At 43.7% G+C, this 20,901-nt stretch overlaps 1 protein-coding gene across 5 annotated transcripts in view; it reads right to left on the reverse strand.

Moving 5' to 3' along the window:
- The window catches only part of FAM135B (family with sequence similarity 135 member B), a 331,843-nt gene that overhangs the window by 115,297 nt on the left and 195,645 nt on the right, over window positions 1-20,901 (reverse strand). For all 5 annotated transcript variants that reach the window (XM_065586241.1, XM_005291038.4, XM_065586240.1 and 2 more), the window contains exons 4-6: window positions 14,499-14,638; window positions 7,052-7,122; window positions 5,320-5,493 (exon numbers count right to left, since the gene is read on the reverse strand). In XM_065586241.1, coding sequence (XP_065442313.1) covers window positions 5,320-5,493; window positions 7,052-7,122; window positions 14,499-14,638 — 385 coding nt within the window. The remainder of the gene's footprint in view (window positions 1-5,319; window positions 5,494-7,051; window positions 7,123-14,498; window positions 14,639-20,901) is intronic.

A 20,901-nucleotide genomic window follows, 5' to 3' on the forward strand; every position in this document is an offset into this window, starting at 1 on the left:
TGCAGCGCTCTCCCTACTCAGCTGCACGAAGTCAGGTTTAATTCACAGCACTGTACAGCTGCAAGTGTAGCCAAGGCCTATGATTTTAAGTGGCATGTGTGGGTGGGTGTGCGGGCAGCGGTGCTGTAGACGGAGGAAAAATCTCCATTATAATATAAACAAGAGAGAACATGATTGCCAGCTGCATTCAGCGAAGGCTCTCCGCGCTGATTTAGATTCATTTAAAGGGCGGCTTGTTCGTTTTAATTGGGTTTCAAATGTTTTCAAATGAATTCCTGGAACTGCTGAATATAAGACTGAAGTTCGTGCTGCCAGCCATTGAACTGGATTCTGCACAGTGCCAAAGGCTGCACAGATTTTATCAGTCCTGTTTTTATGGACAATGGCAATTTGACAAGGAATGATGACTCTCAAATGCCTAGAGAGCTCCTGGAAGATTTAAAATAGAAATCACTTGACGTTCCTGGATGAACTTTCATTAGAAGGCAAGTCAACCTAAGCTGAACATAGAGGGTGTGGCCTCCTAGTGCACTCAGGGAAGGATTTGACAATCAACAGTTCAGACACTCAAGTCAGAGGCTATTTGCACACTGTAGTTTTGTCTTATGAGCAGCGGCATGTGCTTCCTCCTGTTTAGAGAGAGCAGCACAAAGGATGTTGTTATCCAATAAAGCAGGTTTAGTTTCCTGCTCTTAGTTTCCCTACAAAACTGTGCATATTTTAAAAGTTCTATGTTCTTGTCCCAACACGTTTTATCCCCTTCAGTAAAGATACATGTTTCCCTTCCCGGATGGAATTATCTTCTTTCCATTGTGGGACTGCTGAGGAATCGGGTCCCAACAAGCACAGCCCCTTGCTTTCTATTATGCACAGTGATTTCTGCAGCATCCTGGAGCATGTCACTCAAGTCCTGCTTTACATTCCCCACAGACATCTTACTTTTTTCACGCTGCTCCCGGAAAAGCAGTTGGCGAAAGAATTCAGCACTGCCGGCGTACAGCTGCAATGCACCAATTACTAGGGGAGCCAAAGGGTTCAGGAGCGGTGAGAAAGGAGTTTGAAGCCCCCACCGTTTGAGCGTAGTGGTGTGGCAGGCCTTGTCATTGATGGGAAGCGTTTGGCTGCTGGGGAAAGCAGGAGTGGGAGCAGAGACGTGCTGCAGGCTGGGGCAATGGGCACAAAACCCCCATTAGCACAATATTCCTATTGTACTGCATTTCTTCTTGCATCTAAATCAGAAGTACTAGGCCCACCCTCTGCTGTTCCACACTCTCCTATTTCCTCGGGCGGGTTTTAACTAGCCATAAATGTTGAATCGGGAGATTTTAACCAGCTCCTGGCTCAGCGCCCTAAAGACAAAAGAAGAATTAAAAGCAGCTTATCTCTGTCTCTAGCGCTGCTGAGTGCGGAAGCTAGGGAGAAGTGCTAGCTGGTCTTTAAAACACCCCTCTAGCCCTCTTTCTGCAGTAGGGTGACCAGATGTCCCGATTTTATAGGGACAGTCCCGATTTTGGGGTCTTTTTCTTATATGGGCTCCTATTACCCCATCCCGATTGTTCACACTTGCTGTCTGGTCACTCTATTCTGCAGGGAAACCGCTGTTTAGCTTTAGAGAGCCAAGTGGGAGTGGGTTTAAGGCCACACAGGATCATACTGTGCCTCTCCACTGCCCCAGATTCCAGACCTAAATTTGCTTCCATTGCTCATAAACCCGGGGTGACTGCATCTTCATTACTGACGTTTGTTTACATCCGAAATGCTGAAGCATAAAACTTGAGGCTCGAAACAATACTCGGAGCGGCAGCGAGTTCAATCCCGCAGGCGTTCGGTAACACAGCTGGAATGGCAGAGTATCAGGTCTGCTGCAATAACTAATAAATCAGCTGTTCACTGTGTCAAAACGGAGCTGCTAATTGTATTGTACTCCACAGTTATGCTTAAAACCATCTGGGCTGGCCACGTAGCTGAGATTCTGACTGTGCACTCTGCCTTCGCCAACCATAGTGATGAGAGATAACGGAAGAGGTAATATGGTAGTAAGGCAGTGTTTACCTTACATATCCTGTCCGTTAGGCAAACAGTGATTCTTGTTAGAAAGGATTAAGTAGGTTCTGTTGACTCACTGATACAGGTCACATTTCCCTATTTAAATGTAAGAGAGATTGGGATAGCTCTTTGGGGAGAGGATCTAGGGGGTGGGCAGAACAGTCCTGAGGGAGGAACCATAGTAACAGCCATATCTGGGAAGAAAGTCTGACCTGATATTTATACAAATGTATTCTTGTTTCCTTCATTAATGTAGCCGGGCTCTAGGATGGGGATGAGCTTGCACTGGACAAAGCAAGATTGGAAGAATGAGAATTCCCATTGCTCTACAGCAGGGGTTCTCAAACTGGGGGTCAGGACCCCTCAGGGGGTCACAAGGCTATTACATGGGGGGTCACGAGCTGTCAGCCTCCACCCCAAACCCCGCTTTGCCTCCAGCATTTATAATGGTGTTAATTTATAAAGGGGGTCGTATTCAGAGGCTTGCTATGAGAAAGGGGTCACCAGTACAAAAGTTTGAGAACCACTGCTCTACAGATAAGCAATGTGTAATGAATAAACGGACACTGAAGAGGACAGGTCACTGATTCAGAGCAAGCTAGATTGCATGGTAACTGGGCGCAAGCAAACAATGTGTTTGAATATGGCTGGATGGAAACATATCCATCTAGGAATAAAGAACATAGGCCATACTTCCAAGAAGAGGGACTCTATCCTGGGAAGCAGTGACTCTGAAAAAGATTTTGGGGTCGTGGTGGATATCCGGCTGAACATGAGCTCCCAGTGTGACACTGTGGCCACAAGAGCTAATGCGATACTGGGATGCACAAATAGGGGAATCTTGAGTAGGAGAAGAGAGGTTATTTTACCTCTGTATTTGGCTCTGGTGCGACCACTGCTGGAATACCGTGTCCAGTTCTGGTGCCCACAATTCAAGAAGGATGTTGATAAATTGGAGAGGGTTCAGAGAAGAGCCATGAGAATGATTAAAGGATTAGAAAATATTCTGTATAGTGATAAGCTACATAGAGCAAGCTCCTTGAGTCTAACAAAGAGAAAGTTAAGGGGTGACTTGATGACAGTCTATAAGTACCTACACGGGGAAAAATATTTAATAATGGGGTCTTCAGTCTAGCAGAGAAAGTATAACATGATCCAGTGGCTCGAAGTTGAAGCTAGAAAATTAAGAGATAAAATAATGTGTAAATTTTTAACAGTGAAAGTAATTAACCACTGGAACAATTTACCATGGGTTGTGGTGAATTCTCCATCACTGACAATTTTTAAAGCTCTAGGAATCTAGATCTGATCTAGGAATTGTTTTGGGGAAGTTCTCTGACCTGTGTTATACAGGAGATCAGACTAGATGATGATGATGGTCCCTTCTGGCCTTAGAATCTCTGAATCTACATGAAAACAATTTAAGATTCCCAGGAAACTAAAATATGATGAAACACCAAAGGCTACCACACACTAATTTTTTCTTTTTTTGTTCTGCAAATAAATAAGCTTTGCTTTTATCTTAATATACTGTGACAAGATAGAGAATTTATGATCAGAAAGTTACTGAGGCTTTGCAAAAGTAAGATCTTATTATTAGATCAAAACTTTTACAATTAAGCCTTTTTCTTTGTGATCCCAGCAGACACTGCAAAGATAAGCCTGCCTACACACAAAGGCTCTGAACTTGGAAAAAAGAATGCTGGTTTTAATAGGCTGGTTTTGTTTGAGACTGCATGGCACAGAAGTTGCTTCTATACTATTTATTTTACCCTGTTTTATGGCTAGTGAATTTATGCTATATTAATATTTAGGTTTCTGGATGTTTATCAAGAGGCAGATAAATCCACAATATTTCACTTTCAGATTATCATTATTATTGACTGAACCAAATGAGACCATATATTGTGTTGTCAAAAATGTATTTCCATTCCACTGCATGAAAGCAAAACACTCTTTTCTTCATAAACATCCACAAAATCACATTTTTAAGCTTTAATAGTAACCCAGCTATAGATCAGTGGTCTATCATGCTGTTTATGTCTTATAGTAATAATACTTTACACTTCTCTAGCTCCTTTCCTTACAGCGGTGGTTCTCAAACTTTTGTACTGGTGACCCCTTTTCACATAGCAAGCCTCTGAATATGACCCCCTTTATAAATTAACACCATTATAAACGCTGGAGGCAAAGCGGGGTTTGGGGTGGAGGCTGACAGCTCGCGACCCCCCCATGTAATAACCTTGTGACCCCCTGAGGGGTCCCAACCCCCAGTTTGAGAACCCCTGCCTTAGAGGATAACAAAACACTTTATAAACAATAATTAAGCCTAATAACTGGAGCTGGTTGGCAATTTTTTGACAAAACAGAGGTGGAGGGGGGAGTTGCTGATAATGCCAATTCATCGAAACTCAAACTGTCTGTGGGAAAGGGTCAGCTCCCAAGAATTCCCCAGCAAACCAAAAAAAAATGTTTTGAAATTGTTGAAATGTCACATGACACTATTTTCTGAAATGAAAAGTAATAGGTTTCAATTTAATCAATTAACCTTTTAAACTGAAATTTAACGCATAGTAAAAAAAGGTCAAAATCAAAACAAAACATTTCCGTTGACCCAAACCAAAAGGTTTGTCAGCTCATGAAAATTTGAGATTTCATATTTGCATCCTGACTCAGGATGAGAAAATGTCTCAAAATCTTGAAAATCCTCTCAGGAGAAGAAAGCCATTCCCCCCTCCTCCCACACCCCATAGCTATTACTGTTCTGTCCATTTATAGAGGAGAATAATGGGGCACAGGGAGATGTTGGCAAAACTATCCGGTGGGAGAACTGAGAACATATAGTGCACATTATAAAGTGCATTATAAACATACACCAATAGTTACATACTTCATAGCAGTATCTAGGTCTAGGGAGAAATGACAATATTTCACATCTGTCCATCTAAGGGACTTGTATGGCCCCAAGCAGCCCTATCTAAGCACCTCACAATCTTTCATGTGTTCATCCTCATAACATCCCTGTCAAGTGGGGTTGTGCTATCATCACTATTTTAGGGAGGGGAACTGGGGCATAGAGAGATGAAGCAATTTGCCCAAGGACACTCAGGAAGTCTGTGGCAGAGCCAAGATACAAACGCAGACTTCCGGAATCCCAGTCCAGGACCAGAAGCACAAGTCCATCCTTCCGCTCTAAAGCACGGGCTGCTACTATCAGATGGGTGAACATTGTCATAAGAACTGTACCGCAACCTCCATTTCTCTGCTCTTTACCTGATCAGTGGCTGGTGTAACGCTACCAGTGAGGCATGCACTGTAACAGATATCACTGACAGGTGGAAATAGTCAAACATGACAGGAACATGGTGGTGCAAGCCTCTTCTTGGATGGAAGTGAAGCCCCAAAGTACGGCTGCTTATCACAGGGATCGCTGAAATGTCTCTCAGCCTGAAAGGAGAGGTTTACAAGGGTTAGTGAAATCTTAAGTTGTCACAGTCTACAATGGCATTGAAGGCAGCAGACTGGGAGACCACATGAGCTGAATTTTTTATCACTTCACGGTGACAGTCTCAGCTACCAGAGCATTTACTCAGCTGATGCTTATCTCTTAATTGCACTTGCAAGTAGCGGGGATGTAAATATTATTACTCTACAGTAAAAAACAGATATGACAGAATGCAAGAGCCCCATCCTGGGTCTGCCAGACAAGCAGCAATCTCCTTCCTGTACACCACACTCACACTAGGGGGAAACTTTGGGGTAGCAGGGAAGAAGTGCAGGTAGCAGGTTGCCCCGCTATTTCAAATTTCAGCACCCAGAATTTAGCACTAATCTGGATGCGTAGCAAAGCAGTCTGATTTGCCTCAGGGGGACGGCAATAGCGAAAGAACAGACTGGAGGGTTATAAAGACCCCTCAGAGCATCCTTGGATGAACAGAGTTGTTTCACGGAGACTTGTGTAATTGTTCCTACCAAAATACCACTAGAGAAACTTTTCTTTAAAAAAGGCCTGGTGAATAATTGTTCAGATAACAATAACGGTTGTAAAATGAAATAAATGCACTAGATGATTTCTGATAAATTGCAGTTCATTTTCCTGACTCTGCTTTCTCCTCCAGGCCCTCATCGCATCCCTGACATGTTAAAGCACTTTCCCGCGCTCTGCCACCACCACGCAATAGCACAGCTTCTCTCGTTTCATCTACACCATACAAAAACTAAATGGAAATGGCACATTGAGCTCCACTGTAAAGTGTAAGGTGACATGGGGCCAAATTAGGTGTGAAGCCCAATTCCAAGGAGCTCACTGTGGACCTCATCTAACTCCTGCTGAAGTCACTGGAAGACTTTTCAATGACCTCAGTAGGGCCTGAGAGGCTCCTTCAAGCACAGCTACAAGTGTGGTTTGGCAAGACCGGTGAACTAGGAGTAATGCAAAGCTCCTGTATCAAGGGCTGATCCTCTTCCTGTGGAAGTTAATGGCAAAACTCTCATTGCTTTTAGTGGCATAGGATCAGGCTCTTAGCCCATACACACAGAGGGTGAGATTTTCCAACTGTGCTCAGGCTTGACCTAACTCTGGCCCTGATTCAGAAAAGCACAAGACATCTGCTTAAGTCCATCCTTATCCAGGACAAAGTTGAAGCATGTCCTGAAAAGCAATGCTTTCCCAAATTGCAGCCCCTGGTCCCACTGAGTCAATGGGAAAACTCCTATTTTCCTGTTTCCATAGTAGCAGTTAGAGAAGTGCCAAGCACCTCTGAAAATTTCACCCTTAAAACAGAAAATCTCTTGCTGCAAGGGGAGGGATGAAAAAAATGCCCTTGGTGGGGGAGAGGGATGGAGGAGGGGAGGAAGAGGAATGGGCAGGCACCTCTGCAAGAGAGACGGAAGCCAAATCAGAGCTCTCCAGTTTCCAAAAGACTCTTTAACTTTCACTGAATTCATGTTACCCAAAGGCGGGAGAGTCCCTACAATATCAAGGGGGCTTTAAAATTACACTCACTGTTGTTCACTATCAGTAAAGTGCAGGTCCAACTTGAGCTGAAAATCTGCTTCGCTTAATGCATCTTCCACCTGCAAAGAACAGAAGGGCAGAGTTACCTGTGTAAGCCAGCTCACACAAAACCCAAGCACAAAGCAATAATTTTGTCTGATTAAGAGAGTGCAAAGAAATGCAGGAGCAGTGTGAGAAAACTGCTGAAGTGTATACATAGAACATCTGGGCAATATAACTGGTCAACTACAGCAGGATTCAGAGCTACTGTCCAGCTTTAGACATACAAATACATTGCTCTGAAATGAGAATAAGATTTGATGGCATTAGCAGTAAGCAAACTTTCGCTAAATGGAACGTGCTTCAGAATGCAGAAAGAACCCACATTATAAACGTTGCATCCAGCTTTCAAACAGCTTCAGAGGTGTTCAGAGCAGGGCTGTTCAGTCATAAGGTTTTGGCTCATCTCTACTCAAAAGAGTATGTAAAACATACTGGTTCAGACATGTTAATTCCCTATTACACTACACTCAGAAATGTAAGTAATTTGGTGAATGATTGTCAGTATTATTTGTATTGTAGTAATGCCCAGGAGCCGTAGCCATTGTGCTGTACCAAACAGAGAACAAAAAGGCAGTCCCTCACACAAAGAGCTGACAATCTAAATAAACCACAGAAATTAGAGATGGAAAAGTCCTATCGGCTCATCTAGTCCAAACCCTGCCAGTGAAAGATTGTCCCACTGTGACAGACTGTACCCTCATGTTCATCCTTTTTACAAGACTATGATAATTTTTTTTTACAAAATACGCCTTATGAGGTATAATTTGAAAACTCATAATTTGCTGAACATTACTGTCCTGATGAAATATGTGTGTCAACATTGTATGTAAAGTTATACAATTCTTTTGTATGATGTCAGTAAGGCATATTCTAAATCTGAGGAAGCAGCCCAGACCAGTTCCTCAGAGACAAATTGCTAGCCAGCACCTCAGCCAGGTGTCAGCATAATCAAAGAGACTGTCACCAAGTTAAGCGGCCATTCGTTGTTAGGAAGAAGGGTGTCAGCGAGAAATGTACATCTTGGCAGACAGACTTGCTGTCCTCTGAACTCCAGCTGGAGATGATTCTCAAAGAAAAGAAATGGTATAAGAAGGGAGAACAAAGGACACAAATCACCTCTCTCCCCTCATCTCTATTCACGGCATTAACAATGTTTGAAAGACAAAAGAGGGAATTGAACTGCGGGAGGGGTCCTGGCTGAAAAATCCAGCCAGACTGCCGTGAGAGAAATTCTATTGCTTTAAGTTCACTTAGCTTGTTAAATCAGATATTAGTTTGTCTTTTATCTTGTATTTCTTTGTAACCAGTTCTGATTTTTGCACCTCATTACTTGCAATCACATAAAATCTATCTTTCCATAGTTAATAAACTTTTATTATTTTAACTAAGCCAGTATGTTTGGACTGAAATGTTTGAGAACCTCCATTTGAGATAATAGGGTTTGTGCATATCATTTTCTATTAATGAAATGGCAGACTTTCTATGAGCTTGTATTGTCCAAGAGGGAGCTGGGCAGTACAAGACGCACATTTCTGGGGACAAGTCTGGGACTGAGCATTTACTGGTGTCACTCTGCACTATAATTCAGGAATGACTAGCTAGAGCACCCATATCATTCAGCTGGGAGTGATTTTGCATGCTAGAGGGTGTGCATGAACAGGCCAGCAGCGTAAAAGGCAGCCCAGGTTGGAAAATTGAGGGGACACAGCTGTTCAACAGTCCAGATTGAGGAATGTCACACCCACACAAGACATTTGTAGTGGTTTTATCATCAAGTTTAGATGTTCCAAGTAATGGATAGCTCAGCTTACTCTTTAGGAGATTATTAGTCTGAATTATATTGTGAGTTCACTGACAGCAGGGACTAGTTTTACTTCTACATTCATACAGAACCATGAACAGTGGTGGTTCTCCATCAATAACTACTGCAGAGTCCAGTTACTGATAAAACAATCATAAATTAAATAGTTAATTCTGAGGTAGTATCTTTTATTGGACCACTTTGTATTGGTGGAAAAGACAAGCTTTTGAGCTTACAAAGAGCTCTTTAGGTCTGGGAAAGATACTCAGAGTGCCACAGCTAAATACAAAGTGGAATAGAATGTATAGCATAAGGTGTTCACACATGTTGCAAGGGACCACTCAAGACTCTGCAGTCATAGGACAAAGGGGGGTTAGTAGGTTACAGAATGTAAAATCAAAAGCTTGTCTCTTTCACAAACAAAAGTTGGTCCAATAAAAGATATTACCTCACCCACCTTGTGTCTCTAGTATTTTGGCACCGAGATGGCTACAACACTGCGAACAGTTAATCCCAACATTTCAAATATCCTTAGTCTTTATAGTTAACACCCCAATGAGATTAAAGGGGTGTTCATACCTCTCAGAGCCTTTGTTATAGGCTCTCTGCAGACTTAGGAAGAAAGCACTTTATCGGTTTGCAATTGGCTCATATTAGGAAGATTTTAGTTGCAAAACATGAGGGGTAAACATTTTAAGGACAACTTAGATTCTGCAGAATCTGGATGTACCAAGCAGGCCAAATAAATATATCATATGGGCCAGATCTGGCCTTCAAATTGAGTGTTTGACACCCTCGTCTAATAGAGCTCACCATCAGGAAGTTTTTCCTGATATTTTTTTGTTAATAAAAGAATTTGAATTCGATTTTATGAAAAAGAAAATAAGATGAGCTGCAAATTAATTTAAATTAACCTTGGAAAGAATGGATCTAGCACTGCACCATATAGTTTGACACAATTAAAGCCAATAGAAATACGTGCTAAAGAATGGAAGCAGAATCTAATCCTCTAACAATTGTCTGTTTCACTTTTCTCAACCAGCAATGCAACTTTCGGAGAGAGTTTATAACAACGTCTTGCATTTAGTTTTAGTTAACTGAAATACAAGCACAAATCAGTGCTTCTATTACTAAAATGCAGCTACTTCTCATGTACAACACAATGACTGTTTAACACACCATAGCAATGTAGGGCAGAAACTGAAGAAGGTGTTACTGATTAGTGTACCCTGTCCTCTACTTGATAGAAAAGGAACTACTCGTCTGTGTATAATAGACTCTCTACAATGACATTGCTGTACACAAGCACACTGTAGCAGGTACTCAGTTCTTTGCAGCAAAAGGCCTTATATCAGTAACCAGAGGTGAAAGTAAGCAAGTCCAGTCCGGTCCTGTCCGGCGTATCGGCAAGAGCCGGTGCGCCATGCCGGACCGACCGGCTTCCCCAGGCTGGTGATTTAAAGGGCCTGGGGCTCCCCGCAACGGCTGGAGCCCAGGGCCTTTTAAATTGCCTCCCGAGCCACTGCGGGGAGCACCGGACCTTTAAAACACTGCCCAAGCCCTGCCGCCACTAAACCGGGGCTCTGGCAGCAGGGCTCCGGCCGTGATTTAAATGACCCGGAGCTCCACTGCAGTAGCTGCGGCCAGCACCCCGGGCCCTTTAAATCGCCCCAGGGCTCCTAGCCACCTCTGCAGCTGGTAGCTCCGGAGGTGATTTAAAGGCTCTGGGGCCTTTAAATCTTGATTTAAAGTTCCCGCCTCTTCCGATTGAGGCCGTGTCTCTTCTGGTTGAGGCCATGCCCCTGCTCAGGACTCCGGCATACTGGTAAGTCCTTTAACTTACTTTAACCCCTGTCAGTAACCCACTAAAGACATTTCAAAGGCACCAGACCTACACAGATATGCATGAATCATATGATACCTGTTATAACATTTGCTTTAACTACATCTTGCAAAGGTGAAACAACATCTTTTTATGTGTGTGGGGGTGGGGAAGGAGATAATTTAGAATTCAAGAAGGCGTTAGCTTTGTCATAATAATCAAAGTAAAGGTACTTAAACCCTCCCAAAGTAATCTATTATTTTGCAGTGCAGGAGATGATACCTCGTGGTGGGACCGGAGATGAGGAAATTCCAACCTCTACCTATTTATTGAATATTTGTCTTGAAATACCTGCAAGCATGTTTATCAAAACAAGACTTTTTTTTGTAAGTGTATTGTTGTTGCTAAAACTCAAATCACAGTCACTGCTGGATACAAAGGAAATAATTATTATATAGCAAAACCTTTGGAACTGCAGTCTGCATTTAAACTAGGGATTCAATCCGGGGGCTGTGCCTGAGACAGATCAAGTCTCATCCACCAAGTGTGGATGAAATTTGGCATCTGATCTTAAGAGCTGTTGAGCACCCGCTACCCCCATTGAAATCAGGAAGAGTTGCAGAAGAATGAGAACTTTCAAGATAAGACACTACAAAGTACTCTCCAGTCAATGGAATATTTTCATTTCAATTTCCCCAATGCAAAAAATGAAAAAAAAAACCCAGCAAATCAAAATATTCCTATGGGAAATTTCAATTCTGCAGACACTGCATTTATTCCAATAGAAATGTCCGGACCAGCTCTGCACCAATATAACCCCATTGACTACAATGCCCTTAGAAATCAACAGGCTTTACATCAGATTCCTTCTCCAGTGTAAATTAGGTCAGAGTCAGGCACAAGGAGTTCTGGTAAAGCCTTTCCCTACACCAGCCCAACTGTTCCCCACAATTCCAGGCACGATGGTCGTGCTAAAGCTACAGTGGAGGGGCACATGAGGCACACAGCAGGGAATAGCGAGGATTAAATGGCTTCTCCTCACTATGTGATGTGAGGTGCACATGAGGAGGTAGCTCTGGAGTTAGCAATGAGACCTGAAACAGGGAGAACCTACTTGAAATGTCTTTTCCATCCTGATGACTTTAGACACCTTCAAAACATCTAACTACCTTCAAAACTCTGGGCCTTGGGGCCTTTATCCAAAAGTCACTGACACCAGTCATAGGCTTTCCTTTCACATCAATAATCTTTTGATCATGCCCTCAAGTTTTACTGGGGCACAGTTGCTTTGGAATGCTATATAAACACCTAGGTGTCTAGTCTCCTCTGGATGACATCTTTAAAAGGCAGCTTAAAAATCAAAAAAAGTAAGCCAAAGGAAATTCTATTTCCCTATGGCTGATTTGAGCAATTGGTGCTGTGTGCCCCCAATACGCAGGTTGAGAGAACAGAAAGTGCTAAAAATTGACTGTAAAGAATCCCAGATTCATGTTAGGTGGCTCAACTCTACCATCACACCCCAGAATGCATCATTCTGTCCTATCACCATTTACTGAAGAGCATGGAACCAGCTTTTTATTATTGTTAATAAAATAATAATGTATTATTAATTATTATTATTAAAAAAGAAATTGAAACCCATGAGAAAATAAATCAGGCTCCTTTGCAACCCTGTGGGCTTATTCCACCTAACATCATAATCATCATTTCCAATAAAATCAAAGAATGATGCATTCTGGGATATTAGAATGAGGTAGAGCCAACTGCCACAACACTAGAGAGTTTTAATGAGGCATATTTAGATGGAGACTGGTGTACTCATTACCCCTCCAAGCCTGATAATTGGTGGCATATTCCACCTATGGCTGGACTCCAGAGTTATTTCCATATTTTTAAGTATAAAGGACATTTAAGCTTCTCTTGGGTTATGGAAACAGATCACAAGGAGAGAATCTAACCAAAATCCACCCAATATTATTATTATTTTGTACCGAATAAACTGATAGCAGCCTATCCCCTAGCTGGAATTACCCAAACACTGTTTGGCAGTGCATGCAGCTTGTTTACTGGAATATTTTCTAAATCAAGCTCCAACAGCCAAAATGCACAGAGGATAGTAACTCAAGCACCCAAGTTGCCCCGTCTGACTTTCTAACTAATTTTATTGGTCATTGATCAGCTCTGTGCCTCGGTGACTCTTCCACCCTTACTCATGCAGAGTAGCACCTTCCTCCACTGCTTGCAAAGCGAGGTGCTACTTGATCTGAGGAAGGCTGGCAGGACGGGGCTCTATCATGTGATGAATAAGCTGTCAAACAAAGGAATGAAAAGTACCAAAGTTTCTGAGTGACAGTTATTGTTACTTATTATTTACAGAGTGTCAGCAGTACATCCAGTGATGTGTAAATACATAAGTCGACATGAGGTCTGATTCTTCTTTCATTTACTCCCGAATTGCTTTGGTGTGACTCCAGTGAAGACAACAGTGTTGGTATCTGTGTAAAGCCAGTGTGCGAGTGGCGAATCAGGCCCCTGTCATTTCCCTTAGGAGCTTATTATCTAAATCACGCTCCACACAACACATCAGGCACAGGGACGTGTTTGAGCTGGTGTGAGGAAACTGGCAGGATCATTTTCATTTTTGGCAGGAAAATCTGTCCCAAATGCTAATGCAGCAGTCAGCATGAAGCCACTCGACCTAGTGGAAGTCACCGTAACTTGGGGAGAGAGACTGATTAATGACAGATTTTGCATCATGATGGTAAATTAATTTGCAGCTAAATTTGTTAGAACTCTTTTTTCTGTCAAATTTCACAATATGTGAAAGGAGGGAATTTTCCCTTCCTTCACAGTTCATGATTGTCCATTTCTCATATAAACATACATAAAACTAGAAACAAATGTTTTAGGTGAGAACACAGGAGATCAATCCCACGGTAAGAATAGAGGAGAGGAAGCAGTTCAAACAAACTTAAATTTTTCTAGTAGTTTTAACTAAAAGAGACTTTACACCATAACTGTTTTTAAAGCTACATGTACGTTCAGATGAGCCAATGCCAGAACACTGGATCTGCTCCTCTTTGAATTTCAGGATATGAAGAGAAACGGGGGAGGGGAAGGGGTTGAATTGCCACGCCCAAACCTAACCCGGGGCATTTATTCCAGGTTGTCTGCAGGACCAGAAGGGTCTATTTTCTGAATTTCTGTGAGAGCAGCTGATCTCTTGAGATCTTCATCATTACTGAGAGCAGATATGAATGACAGAATTGAATGATAGTCCTTGTACAGAGGCAACATAGGAATGGGCATACCAGATCAGACAGTACGCGTAAACAACATGGGTGGAAGGCACAAAGAACATGTATCTCCATGCTGTGAAAGGATAAAGCAGAATTGCACTGCCGGTTCTCTGGGAAGTACAGGGATTGCTCCTTCCCTAGTGCCCAGAGAGGTCACAAACCATCCAAGAGTGAAAGTAGGGCCATGACCCTGCTCCCCCCCTAACCTCCCAATAGCAGCTCTGGGCATACCAAGTGGGAGAACAGGTTGTACTAGCCAAAAGGACGCTGCAGACTGCACACTTCCCGTGTGCCCCAAGAAGCTCCAAGAGAGATGGAGCAGGTCCCCAGTGCTGGCTAGAGCACAGATGACATGACCAGCCATCAGTTTCAACTCTGTTCTAGAATTCAGTTGAAAGCCTGACGTCTGGATACTGCCTGTGCATTGTAACAGAAAAGTATCTGTTTTATTCACATCCAATGAAAACTCACCCTCTCGCCATCTAGGAGTAAGTGGACCCTGAAGTTCATCGATTCGTTGATAACAATCTCTTCGTTCCTGTATAAGATCTGAAATATTCTACTGTGCACGTTGTTCTCATGAACGCAGGCTGAAGAGAGGCTAGAGTCACCTGCACAAAACAGACAGAGCATGGCTTTGGATGTTTGCAAAGAGATCATTTTCTAGCTTACATTTCGGCTCCCAGGATTAATTAGGCCCATTGTATTTATATTTGTAATTACACATTCACATTCCTAATAATTAATGTTAATGGAGCATAATGTTGCTGCAGGATAATGGTCCCCTGCTGAGGCATTGAAAGAAAACAAGCTGCAGCAGGCAGGCTGCTTTTTAAAGGAGGACACTGACATTGTTTCTAATGGTGGATATGCCCTGTAAGGTTCTCCTGAGAGGTTTAGGATACTTAATGGGGGGATAGCTCAGGGGTTTGAGCATTGGCCTGCTGAACCCAGGGTTGTGAGTTCAATCCTTGAAAGGGCTACTTAGGGATCTGGGGCAAAAATCTGTCTGGGGATTGGTCCTGCTTTGAGCAGGGGGCTGGACTAGATAACTTACTGAGGTCCCTTCCAACCCTGATCTCCTATGATTAAGCAGCTTATCATAACCCTATCCAAGTAGCTTGGAATCTGTAAAATTTGGCTGAGTATCTTCTGAGAAAGCAGGTTTTTCCATGAAATACCATGGCTGGGGCAGAAATGCCAGGTCAGCTGTCCCCTCTCTGCTCCAGGCTAAAACACAGAAGTGCAAAGACACCACAAAATAAGAATACAATGAAAGGAAAAGATGTCTAAACTCTTCCTAACCTCCACTAATTCTGTGGAATCCTTGGGACCCGGAGCATATGAGAGCTTCCCTCTTGAGTGACACACCAAGAACCTCCAGAACTAAAAGCACAAGTTGCTACAGTTTGAGGTATAGACGTTCTCTAGCTAGGGCTATACCAGACTCACATCCAAGTAACAGACTGACTTAGCAGTCTACAGTGCGAACATGCCCAGTCACTGATCTAAGGGTCTCTGGTGTTCAGAGACTTTCAAGGTTGTACCATAATTTTTAATCAGTATCCGCTAGTAATTACACTTCCATTGCCTAGGTGCAACAACATCCCTGCAAAGCTTCCTCCCAGCCCTACACAGAGCCATTCTGTGACCACGGGAATTTTAAAAACATGATTCTTGAGCACAGGACTGGCCCTAAAGGTTTTGTCACCTAGGGTAGAAAACATTTTCAATGCCCCAGTCCCAACCCCGCACAAAATGCACAAGCAAAAGCAATAAAAACACCTGTCAAGCAAAAACAAATAGACAAAACAAACAAACAAACAAAAAAACACAAGGATTTGACACCCCTGAACATTGGTGCCCAGGGTAGCCAACCTGATTACCCACCCCTAAGGTCACCCCAGCTCACATAAGTTCTGACCGATGATTTTCTGGAATATTATAATATTATTATTATTATTTATTTGTATTAGCAGTGCATTTAGAAGGTCCAGTCACGGGCCAGGACCCCATTGTGCTAGGCACTGTACAAACCCAGAACAAAATGATCCTCATTGCTCCCAAGAGTTTACAATCTAGTTCAACAACTCTCCTGGCTTTCAAGCAAGTCTACTTAAAAGGTGCAGAAGTTTTGCTCCTGTAAAGAGAGGCAGAATTGAAAAACCTAAGTCTCTTATCCCTATTCTGGAAAGCATTCAAGCGTGTGCTTTTATGAACAGGAAAGGAGTTAAGCAAGCGCTTGAAGTGCTTTCCTGAACTGGGACCTTTGTGCAGATGTTATGTACTCCTCACAACTGCCAAATGAACAGAGCAGGCAACACTATGTTGTTTGCAAACCCAAGGCTACAACTGCTCCCGTGCAAGCCGGGAGGTCTGAGGAAGCACTCGTTTGTGAAACTCTGATCAAGAGGAGGTGGCACTGAATGAATTCTGCTGAATGGATCACTGTTGTTTGACTTCTCTCCAGTTGGTGGAAAATGTGTATACAATTTGCAGTCCGTATCTCTGGATACTACTATAGGGGAGCAGCATGGAGTATTTGAGGGGGGAAGGATAGCTCAGTGGTTTGAGCATTGGCCTGCTAAACCTAGGGTTGTGAGTTTAATCCTTGAAGGGGCCACTTGGGGATCTGGGGCAAAATCAGTACTTGGTCCTGCTAGTGAAGGCAGGGGGCTGGACTCAATGACCTTTCAAGGTCCCTTCCAGTTCTAGGAGATGGGATATCTCCATTAGTTTCTTTATTTTTTCTTTCCTATTGTCAATTTTATTTGCAAAAATTAAAATAAAAAGGGGGGAGTGGTATGGGAACTCTCTAAAAACCAAGCATGTTGCCAGGGAGATAGGACAATGATACTATAGCATAATAATCATCATTGATTATTTATTTAGCACCAGTCTGTTTGGCCTGTACCAGATACATAAATAAAGACAGCCCCACTGCCAAAACATTTACTATCTAAAAGGGTTTATGGAGGAATATAAGTTATATCCAGATCAGACTGAGTTCAATATTTACCGGGTCCATCTGGCTGAAACTCTAAACTACATGCAAGTCAGTTTTCCTAACTCTGATTTTTATCAAGCATACTTGGGAATATACAAATTATTTCCTCTACCCGATGTCTTCCCATCAGGTACCCTGGACAGCTGCTGCTCATAAGTGTGGATAATCCAAAAAAAAAAAAAGCATATTTACTTTGTTGCGCTACAGCTGTTCCAATAGAATGCTTGAGCCAGATGAACTCTTCAAAGGCATGCAGTCATATTTATTTTAATTTAAACCTCATCATTTTAGAGACACCTGGAAAATTATATTACAGACCTAATGTATTCTTATTCCTATCTGACAGACAAAAGGGCTTTGCTGTTATTTGATTTGGATATTGATATACTGGTTCTCTTCGGAGATGGAAAGCTTAATGTAATTTTTATTTCAAACCCATTCCTGCCCAGACCACTGCTAGTGGATAATTGGTTTGGAAGTTAGATTTGCATGACGGCATTAGAGCCACTATTTTTATTGAGAAGGTCAAAGTCAAAGACAGTCAACAATGCCTAGGCTTCTATACAATAAGGTGAATGGATACAATGCCTCAGGGAATGTTCCATATAGCTCAGTGGTAGAGTGTTTGACTGCAGATCAAGTGGTCCTTGCTTCATATCCAAGTGCCCCCTTATAAACCTGTCCCTTTAACAAAAATAATTGCATATTGTCACGGAGTGTGGGGGGACACAAGGCCCTGCATCCCCGGCTTCCTGCGATTCACCATGACTCTCAGCCAGCCAGTAAAACAGAAGGTTTATTTAGACGACAGGAACACAGTCCAAGACAGGTCTTGCAGGCACAGACAACAGGACCCCTGCAGTTAGGTCCATCTTGGGGTCCCAGGGGCACCACAGCCCCATTGGGGGCGGGGGGCAGAGACCCGTCTCGGTTTCCTCCATTACCAGCCAGCTCCTGAAAAACTCTCTCTCCCCACAACGTCTCCTCCCTCAGCCTTTGTTCAGTTTCCCTGGGCAAAGGTGTCACCTGGCCTCTAACTCCTTCCTGGGTTCTCATGTTACATGCTCAGGTATCCTCCCTCAAGGCCAGTCTCCCATCCCCCAATGCAGACCATCCTAGCCACTCCCCTGCCTTCCCAGGCCAACACTCCCCACTCAGCATTCAAAGACCACATTAAGAACAGTCCCAGTTCGTCACACATATCCCTTTCCATTATGTTCAGGAGTTCCACTGAATAGGGATGCCTGAAATGAATGGAAACACTCTACATTTCAGCTTTGAAATTCAACATGCCCTATGTTCACAGAGATCAGCATTCCTAGAGGGCTCCAGAGAGGAGAGCTACAATGCACTGGTAGACTAATTCCACCAGACGCTGAGCACCATCCACTCCCAACCTACTTCAGTGACTGCAGCCTTCGGCTCTGCATCCAGCCCCACTCCAAAAAGCCACTATGCTAGACTGTGGTAGGAGTCCCCATGGAGCAGTGTGTGGTGGTGTGCAGAAAGCTCAGCCATGCTGTCTGGGACGCTGGCATCCTGTCCCACCCAGATGCAGCAGAATGGCAGCATCACCGCTGTATCAAGGGCCCTCCACGTTGATGCTATGTAACTACAAGAGTTTAGGCAGAAGACATGCATGCTGTTTTAAAGGTGAACTGAAAGCCAGTCCGGCCCCTTGGGGTCCTTTATTTCCCCTGCTAGTGTAGATGACATTGCTAACAGCTCAAGCATTATAAAGAACACAGCTCCCATTCTGTTGAGATGTTGGCAATCCGAATCGTTAGTGCCGAACATAGAAAATCAAGGGGCCTTAACTAAGGTTGCCAACTTTCCAATCGCACAAAACCAAACACCCCTGCCCTGCCCCACCCCTTCTCTGAGGCCCCACCCCCTCCCTCTGTCTCTCACTCTCCCCCACTCACTTTCACCGGGCTGGGGCTGGGATGAAGGAGGGTGTGAGGGCTCCGGCTGCAGGTGCAGGCTCTGGGATGGGGTCAGACATGAAGGGTTCAGGGTGTGGGAGGGGGCAGGCATGCAGGGGGATGGGGCAGGCATGCAGGGGGATGAGGATTCCGGCTGGGGATGTGGGCTCTGGGGTGAGGTTTTGGGGTGAAGGAAGGGGCTCTGGGCTGGGGAAAGGGGTTGGGGTGTTGGGGGGTGCAGGAGGGGAATCCGGGCTGGGGCAGGTGGTTGGGGGCAGGGCAGCCAGGGAGGCTCGTCGCGGTAACCAACCAACGGGAACTGCGAAGCCGGCACTAGTGGCGTGGACAGCGCATGGAGCCTCCCTGGCCGCCCACGTGTCTAGGGGCTGTAGAGACCTGGCAGCCGCTTCCGGGAGCCACACAGAGTTAGGGCAGGTCGTGAGCCTGCCTTAGCCCCAGGCCCCCCCGTGCCGCCTAACAGAACCGCCAAGGTCCCTTTTCGACCGGGCATTCCAGTTGAAAACCGGACACCTGGCAACCCTAGCCTTGACTCCCACTAGGTTTCATTTGCCAATTTATCTGCGCAAATCGGAGGATTTTCATCACCTAATTCATTCTAGTGTCATAACTGCTCCCAACTTGGGTGTGAATTTTTGGTACCCTTCAGCTTGAATTTCATGCTGTGTGTCTAATGCTCACATACATGTGCGTGCGCACAGACAGACACACAATCCCCTCACCCTCCTCAGAGTTAATGAATAAATAAATAAATAAATAAATAAATACGTGAAAATTAATTTAAAAAATCTGGACAGAGACCAAGACTTTTTTTGTTTGTGTTTTTTTTGAAGGAGGGGTTGATTTGATGCAAACCTCCTGTTATTTAAAATAACCTCATGTAGCTTTTTTTGGGGGGGGGGGGGAGGGGGCGGGTTTCAGTCTCATGCATTTTGTTCAATTGGCAACACTGTACCAAGACAATTACTAAAAACCTTGGGACTGATCAGCCTCATGTCCTTACACAAAAGAACTCTTCTGTAGTTTAAAATGTCCTGAGCCCCTTTTTGTTTTTCTAAAGAAGGATTTGTGTGTTTTTAATTCTTATGGTTTTGAATACAGTTTAGCAGCCATTTAATTACTGCCTGCAAAGAAAAGCCCCACATTTCCCATCATGTGAGGGGGCCAAATTAGGAAATAAACTGCATAAAACTCCATCAGATGTTACTCTTTTTTGCCTGGCAAGCTTGACTCTCTGTCTCTTTCCCCTGTGTGGATAGCTAGTTTGTGCCCCGATCCTGCGAATGCTTCCACACATGTCAAATATTAAGTATGTGAAACAAAGTCAATGGGATTACTCACCTGCTTAAAGTTGGGCATGAGTGTTTGCACGGTCAAGGCCCTAGTCTGTGCAAGTGCTTACGTGGTCTCCATTGTCACAGTGTCTCACCTCACAGACACTGATGAATTAATTCTCACCGCACCTCTGTGAGGTTGGGAAGGGTTTGTAATGCCAGTCTAGACAGCACACGGAGACACAGAGAGATTGAATGACTTGTCTAAAATCACACAGGAAGTCTGCTGCAGAGCTCCGAAGTGAATGCTACTCTTCTCCCGTGTCCCACGCGAGTGCTTGAACCATACATGATTTTCTGTCCCCTATATAACCAACAACACCACATCACATATCCCACTGCCCTGTAACTCTAGATGTTCCTAATAGGCAATAACGAGGGCTTGTGTTTTTCAGGGTATATTAATTTTACTTTTCAGGGTTCATTTTTAACATTTTTTGAGTTCTATGTAGATATCCATACATTTGGTTTTTTCAGGGCTGTCTCTTAGTACATACGTGATGTACTGCTCCAAACAGCACGACGTTAAAACACACAAGGGTACCTTTATTGCACACCAGCAAGGCCTACACAGACCAATTAATGTGCAA

Source organism: Chrysemys picta, chromosome 2 (assembly GCF_011386835.1).
Source record: "Chrysemys picta bellii isolate R12L10 chromosome 2, ASM1138683v2, whole genome shotgun sequence".
In the NCBI taxonomy this organism is placed as follows: Eukaryota; Metazoa; Chordata; order Testudines; family Emydidae; genus Chrysemys; species Chrysemys picta.